The 18249-nt window shown below is 40.7% G+C and overlaps 1 protein-coding gene across 5 annotated transcripts in view; it reads right to left on the reverse strand.

Annotated features, from left to right (window-relative positions):
- The window catches only part of CADPS2 (Ca++-dependent secretion activator 2), a 375512-nt gene that overhangs the window by 47231 nt on the left and 310032 nt on the right, over positions 1 to 18249 (reverse strand). For 4 of the 5 annotated variants that reach the window (XM_010838081.1, XM_010838082.1, XM_010838078.1 and 1 more), the window contains one exon: positions 12221 to 12295. In XM_010838081.1, the coding sequence (XP_010836383.1) occupies positions 12221 to 12295 (75 nt within the window). The remainder of the gene's footprint in view (positions 1 to 12220; positions 12296 to 18249) is intronic. The other variant, XM_010838080.1, reaches the window with a different exon arrangement.

Genomic DNA, 18249 nt, shown 5'->3' on the forward strand with positions numbered 1-18249 from the left:
CTTAGCAGCAGCAGCAAAATCATTTTCTTTTTTTTTTTTTAATTTTATTTTATTTTTAAACTTTACAATATTGTATTAGTTTTTCCAAATATCAAAATGAATCTGCCACAGGTATACCTGTGTTCCCCATCCTGAACCCTCCTCCCTCTTCCCTCCCCATACCCTCCCTCTGGGTCGTCCCAGTGCTGGGCATACACACTGAGGAAACCAGAAGGGAAAGAGACACGTGTACCCCAAGAATCATTTTCTTATGTGTATATAAAGCTACGAAGACACGCCACAGCCAAAAATACATAAATAAACAAATCTAAAAAAAAATACTTGACTTAATCAGGTTGAGTTAGGGTTGGGGGAGAAGATATTTTAATTATATCATCCAGACAGGTCAAATCTGTCTTCTGTCCCTCTTAAGGGAAATACAGGGGAAAATCTTCTAGGTTATCAAGAAGAATAGGTCTTCATGTGTATGTGTATGTATATGTATTCATGGGCTTCCCAGGTGGCACTAGTGGTAAAGAATCCGCCTGCCAATGCAAGAGACCAGGGTTTGATTCCTGGGTTAAGAAGATCCCCTGGAGAAGGAAATGGCACCCCACTCCAGCATTCTTGCCTGGGAAATCCCATGGACAGAGGAGCCTGGCAGGTTGCAGTCCCTGGGGTCACAAAGAGTTGGACATGACTTAGTGACTGAACAACCACCATCTAAGACATATTTGAAGACATTAAATATTGATATATCTCACAAACATCATAAAAGTATATATAAATATGTCACAGACATTATAAAAATGCTTGAAAAGTCCCTGCTAGGTGATCTCACGGCTGTCTTCTAACTCTAGCACGTCGTGTGTGCTATGCAACTTGAGAGCCTGGGCAGAAAAGATGCAGGCCCCTGAGGCCTCCACACAAAAGCATATATAAGGATCTTTGCTTTAGACTGAGAAAAGGCTGTAGATATTTTTCTCATCCAACGCCCCTGCTTTTTTGATGAGGACACTGAGTCATGCAAGGAGACCCAGTTGGTAGCATGAAGCAGGAATGAAGTCTAGCTCTCCTGGACTCCCAGTTTGTCTGAGTTAATTCTAATATAAGCTATGACAAACCTAGATAGTGTATTAATAAAGCAGAGACATCACTTTGCCAACAAAGGTCTGTATACTCAAAGCTACAGTTTTTCCAGTAGTCATGTATGGATGTGAGAGTTGGACTATAAAGAAAGCTGAGTGCTGAAGAACTGATGCTTTCGAACTGTGGTGTTGGAGAAGACTCTTGAGAGTCCAATCTTAAAGGAAATCAACGCTGATTATTCATGTTCAGCAACAGTTGCTGAAGCTGAAGCCTCAATACTTTGGCCACCTGATGTGAAGAACTGACTCACTGAAAAGGACCCTGATGCTGGGAAAGATTGAGGGCAGGAGGAGAAGGGGACGACAGAGGATGAGAGGGACTCAATGGACACGAGTCTGAGCAAACTCCAGGAGATAGTGAAGGACAGGGAAGCCTGGCATGCTGTAGTCCACAGGGTGCTGAAGAGTTGGACACATGACTTAGTGACTGAACAACAACAGTATAAGGTAGCAATAAATGTGGCATTTCTTGTATGCTTTCCTTGGCAAGATTTAATGTTCCTGCCTTCATTTTTTTTTCTTGGTAAAAATTATCTAAGTCCTTTTCTGGCTAGAAACTTTTTCTTCAGCCACATTCACATAGCATTTGGGGTCTTAGTTCCTCAACCAGGAACTGAACCCAAGTTCCCTGCATTGGAAGCATGGAGTCTTAAACACTGGACTGACAGGGAAGTCCCTAGAAGCTTTTGCTTTTGTTTTAAGGTGGTTTCCATTTCTCTACGTCTTCCACAGGGGTCCCTGTAGATCCAAGTTATAACACATATGCCTGAAAATAGCAGTTACTGATAGAATCATTTCTAATAACTGACATCTTATGATTACATCAGTATTTCAATCCCATATCCTTCCTCTGAATTCCAGCCCCAAACACCTAAATATCTGAATGTTCCCTTGGTATCTCCTCTTTCCAGTATTTCAGAAGCAGCTCAACTCCCAAATGGCTGATACTGATATCACTGTCTTTTCCTCTAAATCTGTTCCTCTCCCAGGGCATCCTGCATCACTGAAAGACATCAACATCCATCTCCTGCTTCAGGCTATAAACCTAGATGAATCCTCAATGTTTTTCTTTCTCTCCCCACTACTAAGCCCTTGTCTTAGTCTGCTCAGACTGCTGTAACGGAATGCCGTCGATGGGATGGCTTACAAACAACAATAATTTCTCATAGTCAGGAGGCTATAAGACCTTCTAGAACTAACAAAAAAAACTGTCCTTTTCATCATAGGGGACTGGAATGAGAAAGTAGGCAGTCAAGAGATACCTGGAGTAACAGGCAAATTTGGCCTTGCAGTACAAAATGAAGCATGGAGAAGCCTAATAGAGTTTTGTCAAGAGAACACACTGGTCATAGCAAACACCCTGTTTTAAAAAAAGCGAGAGATGACTCTACATATGCACATCACCAGATGGTCAATACAGAAATCACATTGATTACATTCTTTGCAGACGAAGATTGAGAAGCTCTGCTGCTGCTAAGTCACTTCAGTTGTGTCCGACTCTGTGCGACCCCATAGACGGCAGCCCACCAGGCTGCCCCGTCTCTGGGATTCTCCAGGCAAGAACACTGGAGTGGGTTGCCATTTCCTTCTCCAGTGCATGAAAGTGAAAAGTGAAAGTGAAGTCGCTCAGTCGTGTCCGACTCTTAGCGACCCCATGGACTGTAGCCCACCAGGGCTCCTCCGTCCATGGGATTTTCCAGGCAAGAGTACTGGAATGGGGTGTCATTGCCTTCTCCTGAGAAGCTCTAGATGTCAGCAAAAACAAGATTGGGAGCTGACTGTGGCTCAGATCATAACTCTTTATTGTCAAATTCAGACTTAAATTGAAGAAAGTAGGGAAAAGAACCAGACCATTAGGTATAACCTAAATTAAATCCCTTACAGTCATACAGTGGAAGTGACAAATAGTTTCAAGGGATTAGATCTGTTAGAGTGCCTGAAGAACTATGGACAGGGGTTCATGACATTGTACAGTAGGCAGTGATCAAGACCATCCCTAAGAAAAAGAAATGCAAAAAATCAAAATGGTTGTCTGAGGAGGCCTTACAAATAGCTGAGAAAAGAAGAAAAGCTAAAGGCAAAGGAGAAAAGGAAAGAAATATCCATCTGAATGCAGGGTTCCAAAGAATAGCAAGGAGAGATAAGAAAGCCTTCCTCAGTGATCAATGCAAAGAAATAGAGGAAAACAATAGAATGGGAAAGACTAGAGATCTCTTCAAGAAAATTAGAGATACCAAGGGGACATTTCATGCAAAGATGGGCTTGATAAAGGACAAAAATAATACAGAAGCAGCAGATATTAAGAGGTGGCAAGAATACACAGAATTATAGGAAAAAAATCTTCATGACCCAGATAACCACAGTGATGTGATCATTCACCTAGAGCAAGAGATCCTGGAGTGAAGTCAAGTGGGCCTTAGGAAGCATCACTACAAACAAAGCTAGCGGAAGTGATGGAATACCAGTTGAGTTATTTCAAATCCTAAAACATGATGCTGTGAAAGTGCTGCACTCAATATGCCAGCAAATTTGGAAAACTCAGCAGTGGCCACAGGATTGGAAAAGCTCAGTCTTCATTCCAATCCCTAAGAAAGGCAATGCCAAAGAATGTTTGAACTACCACACAATTTCACTCATCTCACACACTAACAGAGTAATGCTCAAAACTCTCCAAGCCAGGCTTCAACAGTACATGAACCGAGAATGTCCAGATGCTCCAGCTGGATTTAGAAAAGGCAGAGGAACCAGAGATCAAATTTCTAACATCCTCTGGATCATAGAAAAAGCAAGAGAATTCCAGAAAAACATCTACCTCTGCTTCATTGACTATGCTAAAGTCTTTCACTGGGTAGATCATAAGAAACTGTGGAAAATTCTTAAAAGAGATGGGAATACCAGACCACCTTACCTGCTTCCAGAGAAGCCTGTATGCAGGTCAAGAAGCAACAGTTAGAACTGGACACGGAATGATGGACTGGTTCAAAATTGGGAAAGAATTATGTCAAGGCTGTATACTGTTACCCTGCTTTTTTAACTTACCTGCAGAGTACATCATGTGAAATGCTGGGCTGAATAAAGCACAAGCTGGAATCAAGATTGCTGGGAGAAATATCAATAACCTCAGATATGCAGATGACACCACCCTTATGGCAGAAAGTGAAGAAGAACTAAAGAGCCTCTAGACGAAAGTGAAAGAGGAGGGCGAAAAAACTGGCCTAAAACTCCTCAACATTCAGAAAACTAAGATCATGGCATCTGGTCCCATCACTTCATGGCAAATAGATGGGGAAACAATGGAAACAGTGACAGACTTCATCTTCTTGGGCTCTAAAATCACTGCAGACGGTGACTGCAGCCAGGGAATTAAAAGACGCTTGCTCCTTGGAAGGAAAGCTATGACCAACCTGCTGCTGCTGCTGCTAAGTCGCTTCAGTCATGTCTGACTCTGTGAGACCCCATAGACAGCAACCCACCAGGCTCCTCTGTCCCTGGGATTCTCCAGGCAAGAACACTGGAGTTGCCATTTCCTTCTCCAATGCATGCAAGTGAAAAGGGAAAGTGAAGTCGCTCAGTCATGTCCGACTCTTTGCAACCCCATGGACTGCAGCCTACAAGGCTCCTCTGTCCATGGAATTTTCTTGGCAAGAGTACTGGAGTGGGATGACCAACCTAGATAGCATATTAAAAAGCAGAAACATTATTTTGCCGACAAAGATCCATATAGTCTAGTTCAGTTCAGTTCGGTCACTCAGTCGTGTCCTACTCTTTGCTACTCTGTGGACTGCAGCACGCCAGGCCTCCCTGTCCATCAACAACTCCCAGAGTTTACTCAAACTCATATCCATTGAGTCGGTGATGCCATCCTACCATCTCATCTTCTGTCGTCCCCTTCTCCTCCTGCATTCAATCTTTCCCAGCATCAGGGTCTTTTCAAATGAGTCAGTTCGTTGCATCATGTGGCTAAAATATTGGAGTTTCAGCTTCAACATCAGTCCTTCCAATGAATATTCAGGGCTGATTTCCTTGCAGTCCAAGGGACGCTCAAGCATCTTCTCCAACACCACAGTTCAAAAGCCTCAGTTCTTTAGCGCTCAGCTTTCTTTATAGGCCAACTCTCACATCCATACATGACTCCTGGAAAAACCATAGCTTTGACTAGGCAGACTTTTGTTGTCAAAGTAATGTCTCTGCTTTTTAATATGCTGTCTAGATTGATCATAGCTTTTCTCCAAGGAGCAAGTGTCTTTTAATTTCATGGCTGCAGTCACTGTCTGCAGTGATTTTGGAGCCCCCAAAAATAAAGTCAGCCACTGTTTCCCCATTTATTTGCCATAAAGTGATGGGACCAGATGCCATGATCTTAGTTTTCTGAATGTTGTTTCAAGCCAACTTTTTCACTCTCCTCTTTCACTTTCATCAGGAGGTTCTTTAGTTCTTTTTCACTTTCTGCCATAAGGGTGGTATCATCTGCATATCTGAGGTTATTGATATTTCTCCCAGCAATCTTGATTCCAGCTTGTGCTTTATTCAGCCCAGCATTTCGCATGATGTACTCTGCAGGTAAGTTAAAAAAGCAGGGTAACAGTATACAGCCTTGACATAATTCTTTCCCAATTTTGAACCAGTCCATCATTCTGTGTCCAGTTCTAACTGTTGCTTCTTGATCTGCATACAGGCTTCTCTGGAGGCGGGTAAGGTGGTATGGTATTCCCATTTCTTTTAAGACTCTTCCACAGTTTGTTGTGATCCACACAGTCAAAGTCTTTGGCATAGTCCATGAAGCAGATGTTTTTCTGGAACTCTTTTGGTTTTTTGATGATCCATTGGACGTTGGCAATTTGATCTCTGGTTCCTCTGCCTTTTCTAAAACCAGTTTGACACGGTTCATGTACTGTTGAAGCCTGGCTTGGAGAATTTTGAGCATCACTTGGCTAGAATGTGAGATGAGTGCAATCATGTGGTAGTTTGAGCATTCTTTGGCACTGCCTTTCTTTGGGATTGGAATGAAGACTGAGCTTTTGCAGTCCTGTGGCCACTGCTGAGTTTTCCAAATTTGCTAGCATATTGAGTGCAGCATTTTCACAGTTAGGATTTAAATAGCTTAACGTGAATTCCATCACCACCACTAGCTTTGTTTGTAGTGATGCTTCCTAAGGCCCACTTGACTTCACAATTCAGGATGTCTCGCTTTAGGTGAGTAATCATATCATCGTGATTATCTGGGTTGTGAAGACCTTCTTTGTGAAGTTCTCTGTGTATTCTTGCTACATCTTCTTAATATCTCTGCTCCTGTTAGGTCCTGCTCTGCGGTACTGTGGTGCCTCATAATGACTGAAAGTAGCCCCCAAAAGAGGAGACTTGTCAGGGATTTATACTGACCTGCCAATGCCAAGAGATACCCAAGGTCCCTCCTAGGGGAGCAGCCAGAGGTGGGCAAAGTGTGTGGACTGAACTTTCCTTTCTTGGTCACCTTTTCCTGGACTCTCTGACCATTCTGTAATTGCATGGGGAATCAGAACTACTAACATAATCTGTTGGATCATAGACTTTCAATGGACTTGTGATTCATGCCGTTACTATGTACTTTTACTTAGACAAGTGGCAGTCATGGAAGTGCCTAGCCTTGCTAGGAGTTACAAGTTACAATAGCATGTTTGGGAGCGAGGCAGAGCTCTAGCTCCAGGAAAGTCTCAAAGCTATGGTTTTTCCAGTAGTCACATATGGATGTCAGAGTTGGACCATAAAGAAAGCTGAGTGCTGAAGAATTGATGCTTTTGAACTGCGGTGTTGGGAAATATTCTTGAGAGTCCCTTGAACTGCAAGGAGATCCGACCAGTCAAACCTAAAGGAAATCAGTCCTGAATATTCATTGGAAGGACTGATGCTGAAGCTGAAACTCCATTCCTTTGGCCACCTGATGTGAAGAGTCATTGGAAAAGACCCTGATGCTGGGAAAGACTGAAGGCAGAAAAAGAAGGGGATGACAGAGGATGAGATGGTTGGATAGCATTACCAACTTGATGGACATGAGTTTGAGCAACCTCCAGGAGATGGTGAAGGACAGGAAAGCCTGGTGTGCTGCAGTCTATGGGGTTGCAAAGAGTCGGACATGACTGAGCGACTGAACTGGAGGCTGAGAAGGCAGCAATCAAGGTGCTGGCAGATTTAATGTCTGATGAGGACCCACTTCATGGTTCACATATGATACCTTCTGTCTGTGTTTTCACCTGGCAGAAAGGACTAGGGAGCTTTGTGGGGTGTTTTATATAAGGAAACTAATCCCATTTATGAGGGCTTTAACCTCATGACCTTATTACCTCTCAAGTGTACCACCTTCAAATACCACCACACTGAGGATTAGGTTTTAATATATGAATTGTGGGAGGACACAAACATTCAGTCTTTAGCACCCTACCCATTGTATATCTTAAATGTCTTTGGATTAGTCCAACAGAGACCAATGTTACAACCTCCTTCCTACTCCCTCTCAATCAGTTTACTGTGCACAATCAAATGAATCATCTTATAATGCAAATAAATATGATTAATTCCCTACTGCTGCTCTCTGCCACTCCAGCCCTTCAATGACTTCTCATTCCTCTTAGGATGAACACATTAAACTCCTCAGGCCTATAGCTGGGCTTTGCAGCAAGATTCCATACTACCTCTCGGGGAGAGGAGTTTCCCTATATGCTGAGGGAACCATCAGCGTATAGTTAAATGGGAAGTGGGAAAGTCACAGAAATGTATGGAATGAGTTCAAAAGAAAAGCATAGATGGAAAGTCAAGAATACCACCATTTAGCAGCTAGGTGGAGAGAACACAAGGATGGAAAGCTGAGATCTTTTCCAGGCATGAAAAATGGGCGTGTAGGTGGGACATATGCTGCTGAGTATTACATGTGATTAACACCCATGGATCATCTCAAAATATTTGTGAAGACATGTGGATAAGAAGAGGATGAAGAAGTAGAATTGAAGAGAGGAGATAAAAAGAAGGATGTGTTACTTCTTATTCATCCATATGTAATAAACATATTTCTCAATATGCACAGACAACTTAAAGTATGGAAAGAAACATTTGGGATACAAAGAATTATTTTATTAATCTACTTTATATTGAATTAATATAATATTGAAATAATTAATATGGTATAAAAAGTCTAGGACAAATCTCTTAGAATTTGCCTTTCATAAAGACCATTAATGTAGAAGTTACAATTTTAATTTTCACAGTCTTTTGCTTTTTCCTGATTTCCTGGAGATCTGGAATCAGCAAGTGCAATGGATTGGGAATCTGAAACTCAAAAGCTGGGAATCTGAAACTCAAAAGCTTTGAATCTTGACACTTGCACTTATTAGGTGTGTGACTCTGGTTAGTTTACTCTGCTGGTTTGAAGAATAGATTCCTATCTGTGAAATAGGGTAAGCCCACCTATTTCCTAGGTGCTATGTATGAAGTTTGAATTAAATAATACATGTATAGTCACTCTTTCTCAGTAGGTACTTCATAAATATCTCTCTTAAAAAATCATTTCTTCTTTGGTGAAAACAAATGGGAATACACTATCTTAGGAACTATCTTATTTTTAAATATACTTTAGTCTTAGAGTAGTTTATATAGCCATCTAGGTGCAGGGTCATCAGAGCAGTGGTTCTCAAAGTCTGACTCAGGAACCCCTACATCAAAATCACCATGATGAGTGGTTAAACATGCACAATCCTGTCCTTCTTCAAAAACTTCTGGAAAGCAGGACTTGGGCATCTGCATTTTAAAAAGCTCTCAGGCAATTTTTTGGCATGCTAGCATTTAAGGATTGTATAACAGAATTGTAATAATTCATCTTTGCTTAATGATACAAAATTTACTATTTACTGTCATGCAAATGACAAATGACAAGTGCAAATAGCATTTTTAAATAAGATGGTTGCCCAAACTACCAAATGAATTTATTTTATACTTTTAAACTAAAGATTATTTAGAAGTGCTATTTGACTATAGGAGAAAGGATCCATAGAGAATAACTACAATCTAGAACTGATTTCTAATATCATATTAATAGCTAGTTTCAATAGACTATTTAAAATGAATTAAAATGAAAATTTCAATTCCTCAGTTGCACTAGCCATGTCTCGAGTGCTCCACACCCACATGTTACCATACTGGATGGTGCAGGATAAACATTTGTATCATCACAGACAGTTCTAGAGGATGGTGCTGACCTCTGGAACACCATTTCCTGACTCAAATACACTGGATTTGTGATTATCCAAATGCATTTCATATAGAAAAATTTAGGTTTCTTACTTTGCCAGAGACAAATGCAGAGATGATGTGCAGCCCTGTCTGCCTTCTCTGCACCCCCTCCTCCTCAAACCAAAACTAACTGCAGTCTTTTTGCCTTGTTACCTATTTAAACCTTTATGAACTGCATGTGTGTGAGTGCATGCTCAGTCATGCCTGACTCTTTGTGACCCCATGGGCTGCAGCCTGCCAAGCTCCTCTGTCCATGAGACTCTCCAGGCAAGAATACTGAGTGGGTTGCCATTTCCTCCTCCAGGGGATCTTCCTGACCCAGGGATTGAACCCATGTTTCCTGCACTGGCAGGCAGATTCTTTACCACTGCGCCACCTGGCAAGCCCTATGAACTGCATGAAAAAAAGTAAAGTGAAAATGTTAGTCACTCAGTCGTGTCTGACTCTCTACAACCCTGTGGACTATAGCCTGCCAGGCTCCTTTGTCTATGGATTTCTCCAGTCAAGAATACTGGAGTGGGTAGACCTTTCCTTCCCCAGGGGATCTGGCAGATTCTTTATCTTCTGAGCCACCAGGGAAGCCCTTGCACTTCCAGTAGCTCCTTTTATGTATCATTCTCACGAAAGACAACTTCCACAGAAGAACGGTGCTGACAGTGAGGCTCCATTTGGATAAAATTTCCCTGGATGGCTCACAGACAATGAAGGCGCTCTGTTAACTATGTCCCTTTGGCGGGCTGGTAGTACACTGCTGCTAAAAGCGACGGGCTGGCTAGACTCCTGGGAGGGCAGGAACCTCCTGGTTCTTCCTCTAGGAGCTTCATTCTCCTGCGGTTCACCTCCTCCCCCACCTGCCAGAGGTTTTCCTGTTAACCCTTCTCTGTTGCCCTTGTTGGTGAGTGTTGTCAGTGTGGGTGTTCATTTCTGGGGTGGAAGCCACCAGAGCAAGAACAAATGGGAGGTGATGTTATTCCAAAATCATTTTTCTTTGTGACTTTTTTCCACCTGAAGACCTGCTACCAGAGAATTTGGAAAACCACACAAAATAAATTCTAAGAAATCCTCCATACCCTCAAATTAACTATAATCCCACCACCCAGATAAAAGCTCTGTTGACATTCTCAGGTTTATCTATCTTTTCTGTATGTGATAACACTTCAGATCATAGTTTCCACTTCTAAATATTCAGCTTTTTTCCCATTTAACACTATATTATGAAACTTTAATATTATAGTCTTTGAAAGCAAACTTTCTTAATATAGACGTCCTATAATTTACCACTGATCGCATGTTAGAGATTAAAGTTGATGCCAGTTTTTAATTAGAAATAATGTGACAACTATTAATGTATATAAATTTTGTGCATCTCTCTGGGTAGTAAGAAAAAAATACAAAAAGGATTTTAGGTGAATGGGTATCAGTGTACTCGATAGAGTTCTAAACTATCTTCTAGAAAGTTTGTAGCCATTTACATCTTCATATACAGAAAATGTGAGTGTACCATTTGACCTTTTCTAAAATCAAGCGATAGCTTAAAAACATCTGTGCTAATTTCTAGAAGAAAATATTATGTAAATTGTAGTTTTTTGGTATTGCTTAAATTCATGAGGCTTAACATTTTTCATGCTTATTGGGCATCTCTAGCTTTTCTTTTCTAAGCAACATGTACTTGGGGACTTTCCCAGTGATCCAGTGGTCAAGAGTTTGTCTTCCAATGCAGGAAGTGTGAATTTGATCCCTGGTTGGGGAACTAAGAACCCACATAGTTTGTGGCTAAAAAACCAAAACGTAGAACAGAAGCAATCTTGTAGCAAATTCAATAAAGACCTTGAAAAAATAAACAGCATGTCCTGTGTCTGTTTACTGAATTGAAGGTGGGTTTTCCTTTGTATTTTTTTATTCTTTCGCATTCTGTATATACTTCTAATTGTTTTATGAAGTCTAATCTGGGGTTCTTCAGTCAAGTATCTGTTCTTATGAAAGTGCCCCTCAGGGACCCATCTGTCCTCTTTCCTCACTCTTTCAGCTCCCCAGGCTTTCAGGCTGTCCATCTCTTTTCCTATCAGCCCCTGAATTCAAATGTCACCTATGGCAGTCTGTTCCACCTTAGTGCTAGTGCTAGTCGCTCAGTCGTGTCCGACTCTTTGCGACCCTATAGATTGTAGCCCACCAGGCTCCTCTGTCCATGAGGATTTTCCAGGCAAGAATATTGGAGTGGGTTGCCATTCACTTATCTACGGGATCTTCCTGACCCAGGGTTTGAACCCAGGTCTCCTGCATTGCAGGCAGATTTTTAACATCTGAGCCACCAGAGAAGCCCTTAGTGGAATTTTAAATGGAACACTCACTGATGCTTCATCACTACTTATACAACTCAAGGTCATAGCTTTTGTCAAAGATATCTGAAGGAAGTCGTGGGAGGCCTCTGAGTGGAGAACCTCAGACATCACCCTGTCAGCCTTCTTTGTCCACCTGTGAGACTGGTTCTGGAGTCCCAGTGCTGCCAACACAACCAACAAGCAAATTCCAAGAACTGATGCCCACTCAACTCATCCCTAGAGACAAACAGTAAGGGAACGTGAGTGTGAAAGCATAAGGGGTTACTGGACAAGAGAGTTATTTCTAGAAGGACAACTGAAAAAAAAGCCAAAATTAATCATAAACAAAACCCCAAAAGGTACTGACAAAGAGCGTTCATAATTTGATCCTAATTTTTCTTAGAATATGAACTTTTTCACATCTACCTTAAAGTTATTATTTCTCAATCAGGTATTTCAAAACCTAAGACACACATTTCTAAAAATTCACAGTTGAAAATTATATAAAGAATACCTTACCTTTGAAACTAGGAGTGAAATGATTTCTTTTACAGTGTTGTCAATCAAATCATCTATTTTGGAATGGTACTGCTGCTAGATATTAAAAGACAAAGATGCATTAGCTGAAGTGGACACAAAACTTATTTATGTCATTAGGCATAAATGCTTTAAAGCTACTAGTTATGACATATCAGATTTACACAAAATGACCATTTTGCACCTTAGAAGAACAAAACCTTGCAAATGATCCACCAATCAACACTTTTTACATTGTGGGGTTTGAAAATTTTCCCATGTGCTCTGTTGAGTTAAGCAGCTAATGGGGTTATTATACAGATGAATTGAGTTCTTATTCTTATTCAGACAGAGGAATGTGAAGGATACTTTTTGTCTTCTCCTCTATAATTAAGGTGGCCGAGTATTTTTCTAAAGGGTTGGTTTAGCCGGGGAAGCAAAAAGACTGGAAAAAGATTTAATTAATACAGCATTTCATGTCTGACAACTCTCATTCATAAGTTATTTTAAATGTGCTCTAGAAATAAAATGAGCTCCCAATTGTTCTCGCTGAAAGGACCTTTTTGTCAGCATGGGGAGCCGCAGTTTATACAATTCTTACAATATGCTCAAGCAAGGGCAAAATTAAAATTTCATCAACAAAGGTGATAGATGGTAACAAATTAATAGGCCATAAAAGGTACAATGAAACAGCACTCACTCCCCATAGTTTTTTTTTTACTGCTTCCTCATGAAAATGATGCCTTTAAGTAAATGCAAAAAAAAAAAAAGATGTATTTAAAATAAACCTGAAAGACTCTTTATTTTTTGCCTTCTTTAGAGACTACTAGAGAGTTCTCTTCTTAAATTAGCAGGAGCTTTGGCTTTGGCGGCGTGTGAAGGCACATTCATTGAAACAGTAATTCTTCCTTTAGAAGCATTTATCTGACGGCTGATTGTCCGCAATAGCCACTTCACGAAAATGTGACTTGTAAAGACTAACCCTATCTTGATGGTTCAAGGCTTCTTGGAACAGCTAACATAATGCATGGAGTAAAAGTACTCAGGTCAGGATAAACATTAGACCAACTTAACAGCTGCTGGTTGAATGGTTTCCAAAGATGTGAGTTTTTGAAAGCTATTTTTCCTTCTGAAAACATGTCTCAAAGTTTCCACACAGAACAAAACATCAACTTAGGTCTGTTCTGGAACACACAGGAATGAGGTCCCCCCCCACAGGCTTTCAAAGTGACAAGCCATCATCTACCTGCATAAATAATGAAGAAAGGAGGCAGAATTTTGGAGCACGGGAATTGTTTTCTTTTCCTGCTTGTGTGTGTGTGTATGCCTGTGTGTATATGTGTGTGTTGAGAAGAGGTCTTAAATTAAGCACACATATATGAACAGGGAACTTTCTAGGCATGTATTTTTCACTCAGGGAAAGAAAATACTAAGTGTCTGTCTCCCCAAATTTGTACTCCCCAAAAGACAAACAGAATGGAAGCCTAGAGGGTGGATTCCTACTGCTGTAGTTTTTTTTTTTTGCTTTCAGAACAGCTTGAAGAGAAGGAAAAGGAAAAACAAGACAACAAAACAAAGAAAAGCAAGGTAGAAGAGAAAGAGCTTGAAAAACCTGGCCTAAAACCCTGGCTGGTAGTTGAGATGACCAAGGAGACCCCAGAGGGAGAGGTACAAAAACATCACTTCCCCCTCCCCACTAACCCCTCCTCCTAACTGAAACTGTTCCACTGACCAGGCAGTGGAGGAGCCTGTGCAAATGAGCCCTGCACGGCTCCCTCTCCAGGCACTCTCTTTTCATATCCTTCTCTCTCCAGATTTGTGCCTGTGTAGCAGGAGGAAATAAAAATAGCAGATTGAGGCTTCTCTTTGGGGTAGAAGAGGAAAGGGATACAGGAGACGGGTTTCAAGCTACTCTCCTTCCTCTACACGGAAAGTGCTAGAAAACATTCAGTCACCTGAAGCTGCAAAGTTTCATCTTCTTGCGCATGCCTTATCCTCAATGTTTATCTCTCTTTGCCATAACTTTCATTTTTCACTTTCATTTTTCACATTATTTAAAAAAAATAATGAAATGGCATCAGAAAGCTATTGGATATAGAACAGCAGAGCTTCTACACATTTGAATTTTGGGTTGCACTGATTTTTGGCAATTTCTTAAAATCAAGAGATGAGCCACTAAAGAGGTCATTTATATCCTTTTTATTGAAAGGCAGGGAAAAGCAGGCTCTAGGAGCCATCCAATTCTCTTATAATGTACACTTTTAGACTGCTGTTTTCTTTCATGTTTAATCCAGCCAAAAGCAGAGGGAGGGAAAGAGAGCAAGTTAAAAAGGAAGAAACAGGGTGGGAGGGAGGCTCAAGAGGAAGGGTACATGTGTATACTTATAGCTGATTTGCATCGCTGTACAGCAAAAACTAACATAATACTGTAAGCTTTTGTAATAAATTATAATCAATTGTAATCAATTACACTCTGATTTAAAAAGTATATGATTTAAAAAGAGGGGAAAAAAAGTATACATTTTAAATGTGTTACCGGGTGGAGGGGGCAAACCTAAATAGTATAATGATTGCTAGGTTGTTTTTTTTTTATATGAGATTTTGGTGGTGCTAATAGTAAAGAACCTGTCCGCTGATTCAGGAGACACAAGAGAAATGGGTTCAATCCCTGGGTTGGGAAAATCCCCTGGAGTAGGAAACGGGAATTCACTCCAATATTCTTGCCTGGAAAATTCCATGGACAGAAGAGGCTGGCAGGCTACAGTCATTGGGGCTGCAAAGAGTCGGCCATGACCGAGTGACTGAGCAGTAGTTTGCTACTGTCAATGTATCTGATCAGCTCTGACTTCACTGATACTAAATCTGAAAGCAGCTGGGAACTTCCAGAGTCTGCTCTAGCTGTACAGGTAGCAGATGTGGTCTAGGAGTACTCTGAGTGGAAATGTGGAGGTAGCTTCAGAATTCACATTTTACATACATACTCTGCAAAGAGAATAACCCAGAAATGCCACATATAGGTAACAGAAAATTAGCTAGAAAAAAGTTATTCATTAGGGGATCCAGATAGTTCCAAAGACAAATGTAAACACACAAAGAGATCAAAACAGTTATGAACAGAATTTATCTAGAAACATGGACATTTCCTAAGCTAAAGTTGATAGGTTTTCATTTAGATTAGCAGACCAAATTTTTGTTCAAAACCTGACAAGTTTTTGTCTGCAACAATAAAAGCTTATAAAATTTCTATCAGAATATTTCAAGTTGGATCAATGATTCTACAAACTGGTACTTTCCAGATCATTCTTAGATGAATTCTTTCCACAACTGACCTCAAAACTGTCTGTGCCCTGCTTCTCCATTAGGTGACTCTGCACTTGGATTAAGATGAACTTTGATGGTGACTGCAGCCCTAAAAGAAGCTTGCTCCTTGGAAGAAAAACTATGACCAATGTAGACAGCATATTAAGAAGCAGAGACATTACTTTGCTGACAAAGGTCCGTCTAGTCAAGGCTATGGTTTTTCTAGTAGTCATGGATGGATGTGAGAGTTGGACTATAAAGAAAGCTGAATGTTGAAGAACTGATGTTTTTGAACTGATGTTTTGTGGTGTTGGAGAAGACTTTTGAGAGTCCTTTGGACTGCAAGATCAAACCAGTCAATCCTAAATTAAATCAGTTCTGAATATTCATTGGAAGGACTGATCCTGAAGCTCCAATACTTTGGCCATCTGATGTGAAGAACTGACTTATTGGAAAAGACCCTGATGCTGGGAAAGACTGAAGGTGGGCAGAGAAGGGGACAGCAGAGGATGAGATAGTTGGATGGCATCACCAACTAGATGGACATGAGTTTGAGTAAGCTCCGTGATAGATAGTAAGTTGGTGATAGACTGGGAAGCCTAGTGTGCTGCAGTCCATGGGGTTGCAAAGAGTCGGACATGACTGAGTGACTGGACTGACTGAGGAATTTTTACTTCATGGAGCCCAGGGAATTCAGATCAGGCATGGGTCTGAAGTCCTGGCCCCTTTACACATGGGTAAATATCCTCATCTCACCTGACTGTTCTCATGCAGACACATAAGAAATGAAGACTAGCCAAATGCCAGTGCAATCCAGTATTCTTAAAAATTTTGGTCCTTCTGCTGGGATGATTTTTAAAGGTATTGGATTGTTAGATCTGGAAATGGAAGTATTTTACTGCAACTGTAAACAAATTCCACATATGTAGGGGTCCCTGAGTTGCTCCATTAATGTGTTTTCACTTTCAATGGATGGACCATGAGATACAGTGGGTCTGAGAGCATATGACTGCTGAAGGCCCATGCAGTCATCTGCTCTTTTGCAGGGATGGATAACGAGGATTTCTAAGCACTGGTGGTTTTCGGATCTCCACATCTGTCCCTGAGGGCCTGGCCTGAGATTGCTGACTCATTACACACAGCTGTCACAAGAGCAGATCATTCGATCACTAATTACTCCATTAAATGCTGTTCCGGGCTGTGGCTGAGAGTGTCTGCATCATCGTATGCCATGTAAGAAAACAGAATCATAATTCAGGAGTCCAGAAGGGGCTTTACTGTGGGTAAGGAGTTGGTAAGCTTTTGTCCCAGCAATGATGATATGATAAATTTACTAGAGATTGTACAGAGGTAATTCCCTTAAATCTAGAAAAAAATAAAATCTGCTAGGTTTACCTACATAGTATACTATATATCTTTATGAGTTTCCAAATTGTGTAATAGTCTAGTTTTTTCAATAACTTTAATTTGTTGCTTGCTATACAATGGGGTCCTATGCATGGGCTCACCTATGCATGTAATGTATTCATCACTTTGTAATCATCCCCAAACTTGTCTTAAACACATACAGAGAGGAAAAGCCGGTGCAATTACATGTATATATTTCCTGGAGATTAAAAGCAAAGTATAAAATACTTCTTGAGCACAGAAACTCTTGTTTACCACTTTTCAGGGTTGCTAATGGGTTTTACACCTGCCCATTTTGAAGTATATTAATTGTGTGAAAGTTGTGGGGAACTAATTGTCTCTGGTGAGAAGGTACAGGTGCAGACATAATGAACAACAGCAGATTACTCTTCAAAATCATCCACCTATTAATGTAAAGAAACATTTGACAATGCAACAATGTTTTGTCATTTGTGTGGGCGCCTGTTTTTCTTTCAGAGTACTGGAGTGAGTTGTTTCTTACAGGGGAGGATTTTTTTTAAATGGGGATAAGATTTTTAAAGCAGTGACAAAAAATCAGTCTGCTCATTCAACAAACATTTACTATGTATCTATTGTGTGTCAGGTACTGCAGTGTATGTGAAAACAAGAACAAATGGATAAATCCAGTATTAATGGAAGAGGCAAGAGGATTCCATAAACCTGATGAGAAATGGATGTGTGTATAAAGAGACAGACAATGTTCTCAAGCAGACAATAAAAGGTTTACATCTGGCTATAGAAAACCAAGAAGGTGGTTATGAGCCATTGATAGCCAAGCCAGCTGCCTACTCATTCAGATAATTAGATAATAAATCACGTTTCAAGAGATCAGAGAATGATAAAACTGAATACTCCATAACACGTATCAGCTTCTTACTTTGTCTGTAAGGTTGTATGCTGTGGTATTAGAAATACACTTTTCCCCCCGAATTGCTCAAAGAATGAAATACGTGGATATGTGAACAAATTATGGCCAAATAGCTAATGTCTGTCTCTTGGTTAAATAAGCACGACATTCAAAATAGTGGATCTTCTTATCCTCTTGTGTAGTATTGTGTGTGTGTGCTCAGCTGTGTCCGACTCATGGACTGTACCCAGGCTCCTCTGTCCATGGAATTTCCCAGGAAAGAATACTGGAGCAGGTTGCCATTTCCTCCTTCAGGGGATCTTCCCAATCCAGAGACTGAACACATGACTCTTGCATCTCCTGCACTGGCAGGCGGATTCTTTACCACTCATCACCTGGGAAACCTCTTATCCTCTTAGTGGTTACCTAAGCCCTTCTGCTTGGATTAGAGTTGTTA

Source organism: Bison bison, unplaced genomic scaffold (assembly GCF_000754665.1).
Source record: "Bison bison bison isolate TAMUID 2011002044 unplaced genomic scaffold, Bison_UMD1.0 scf7180017864089, whole genome shotgun sequence".
Lineage (NCBI taxonomy): Eukaryota > Metazoa > Chordata > Mammalia > Artiodactyla > Bovidae > Bison > Bison bison.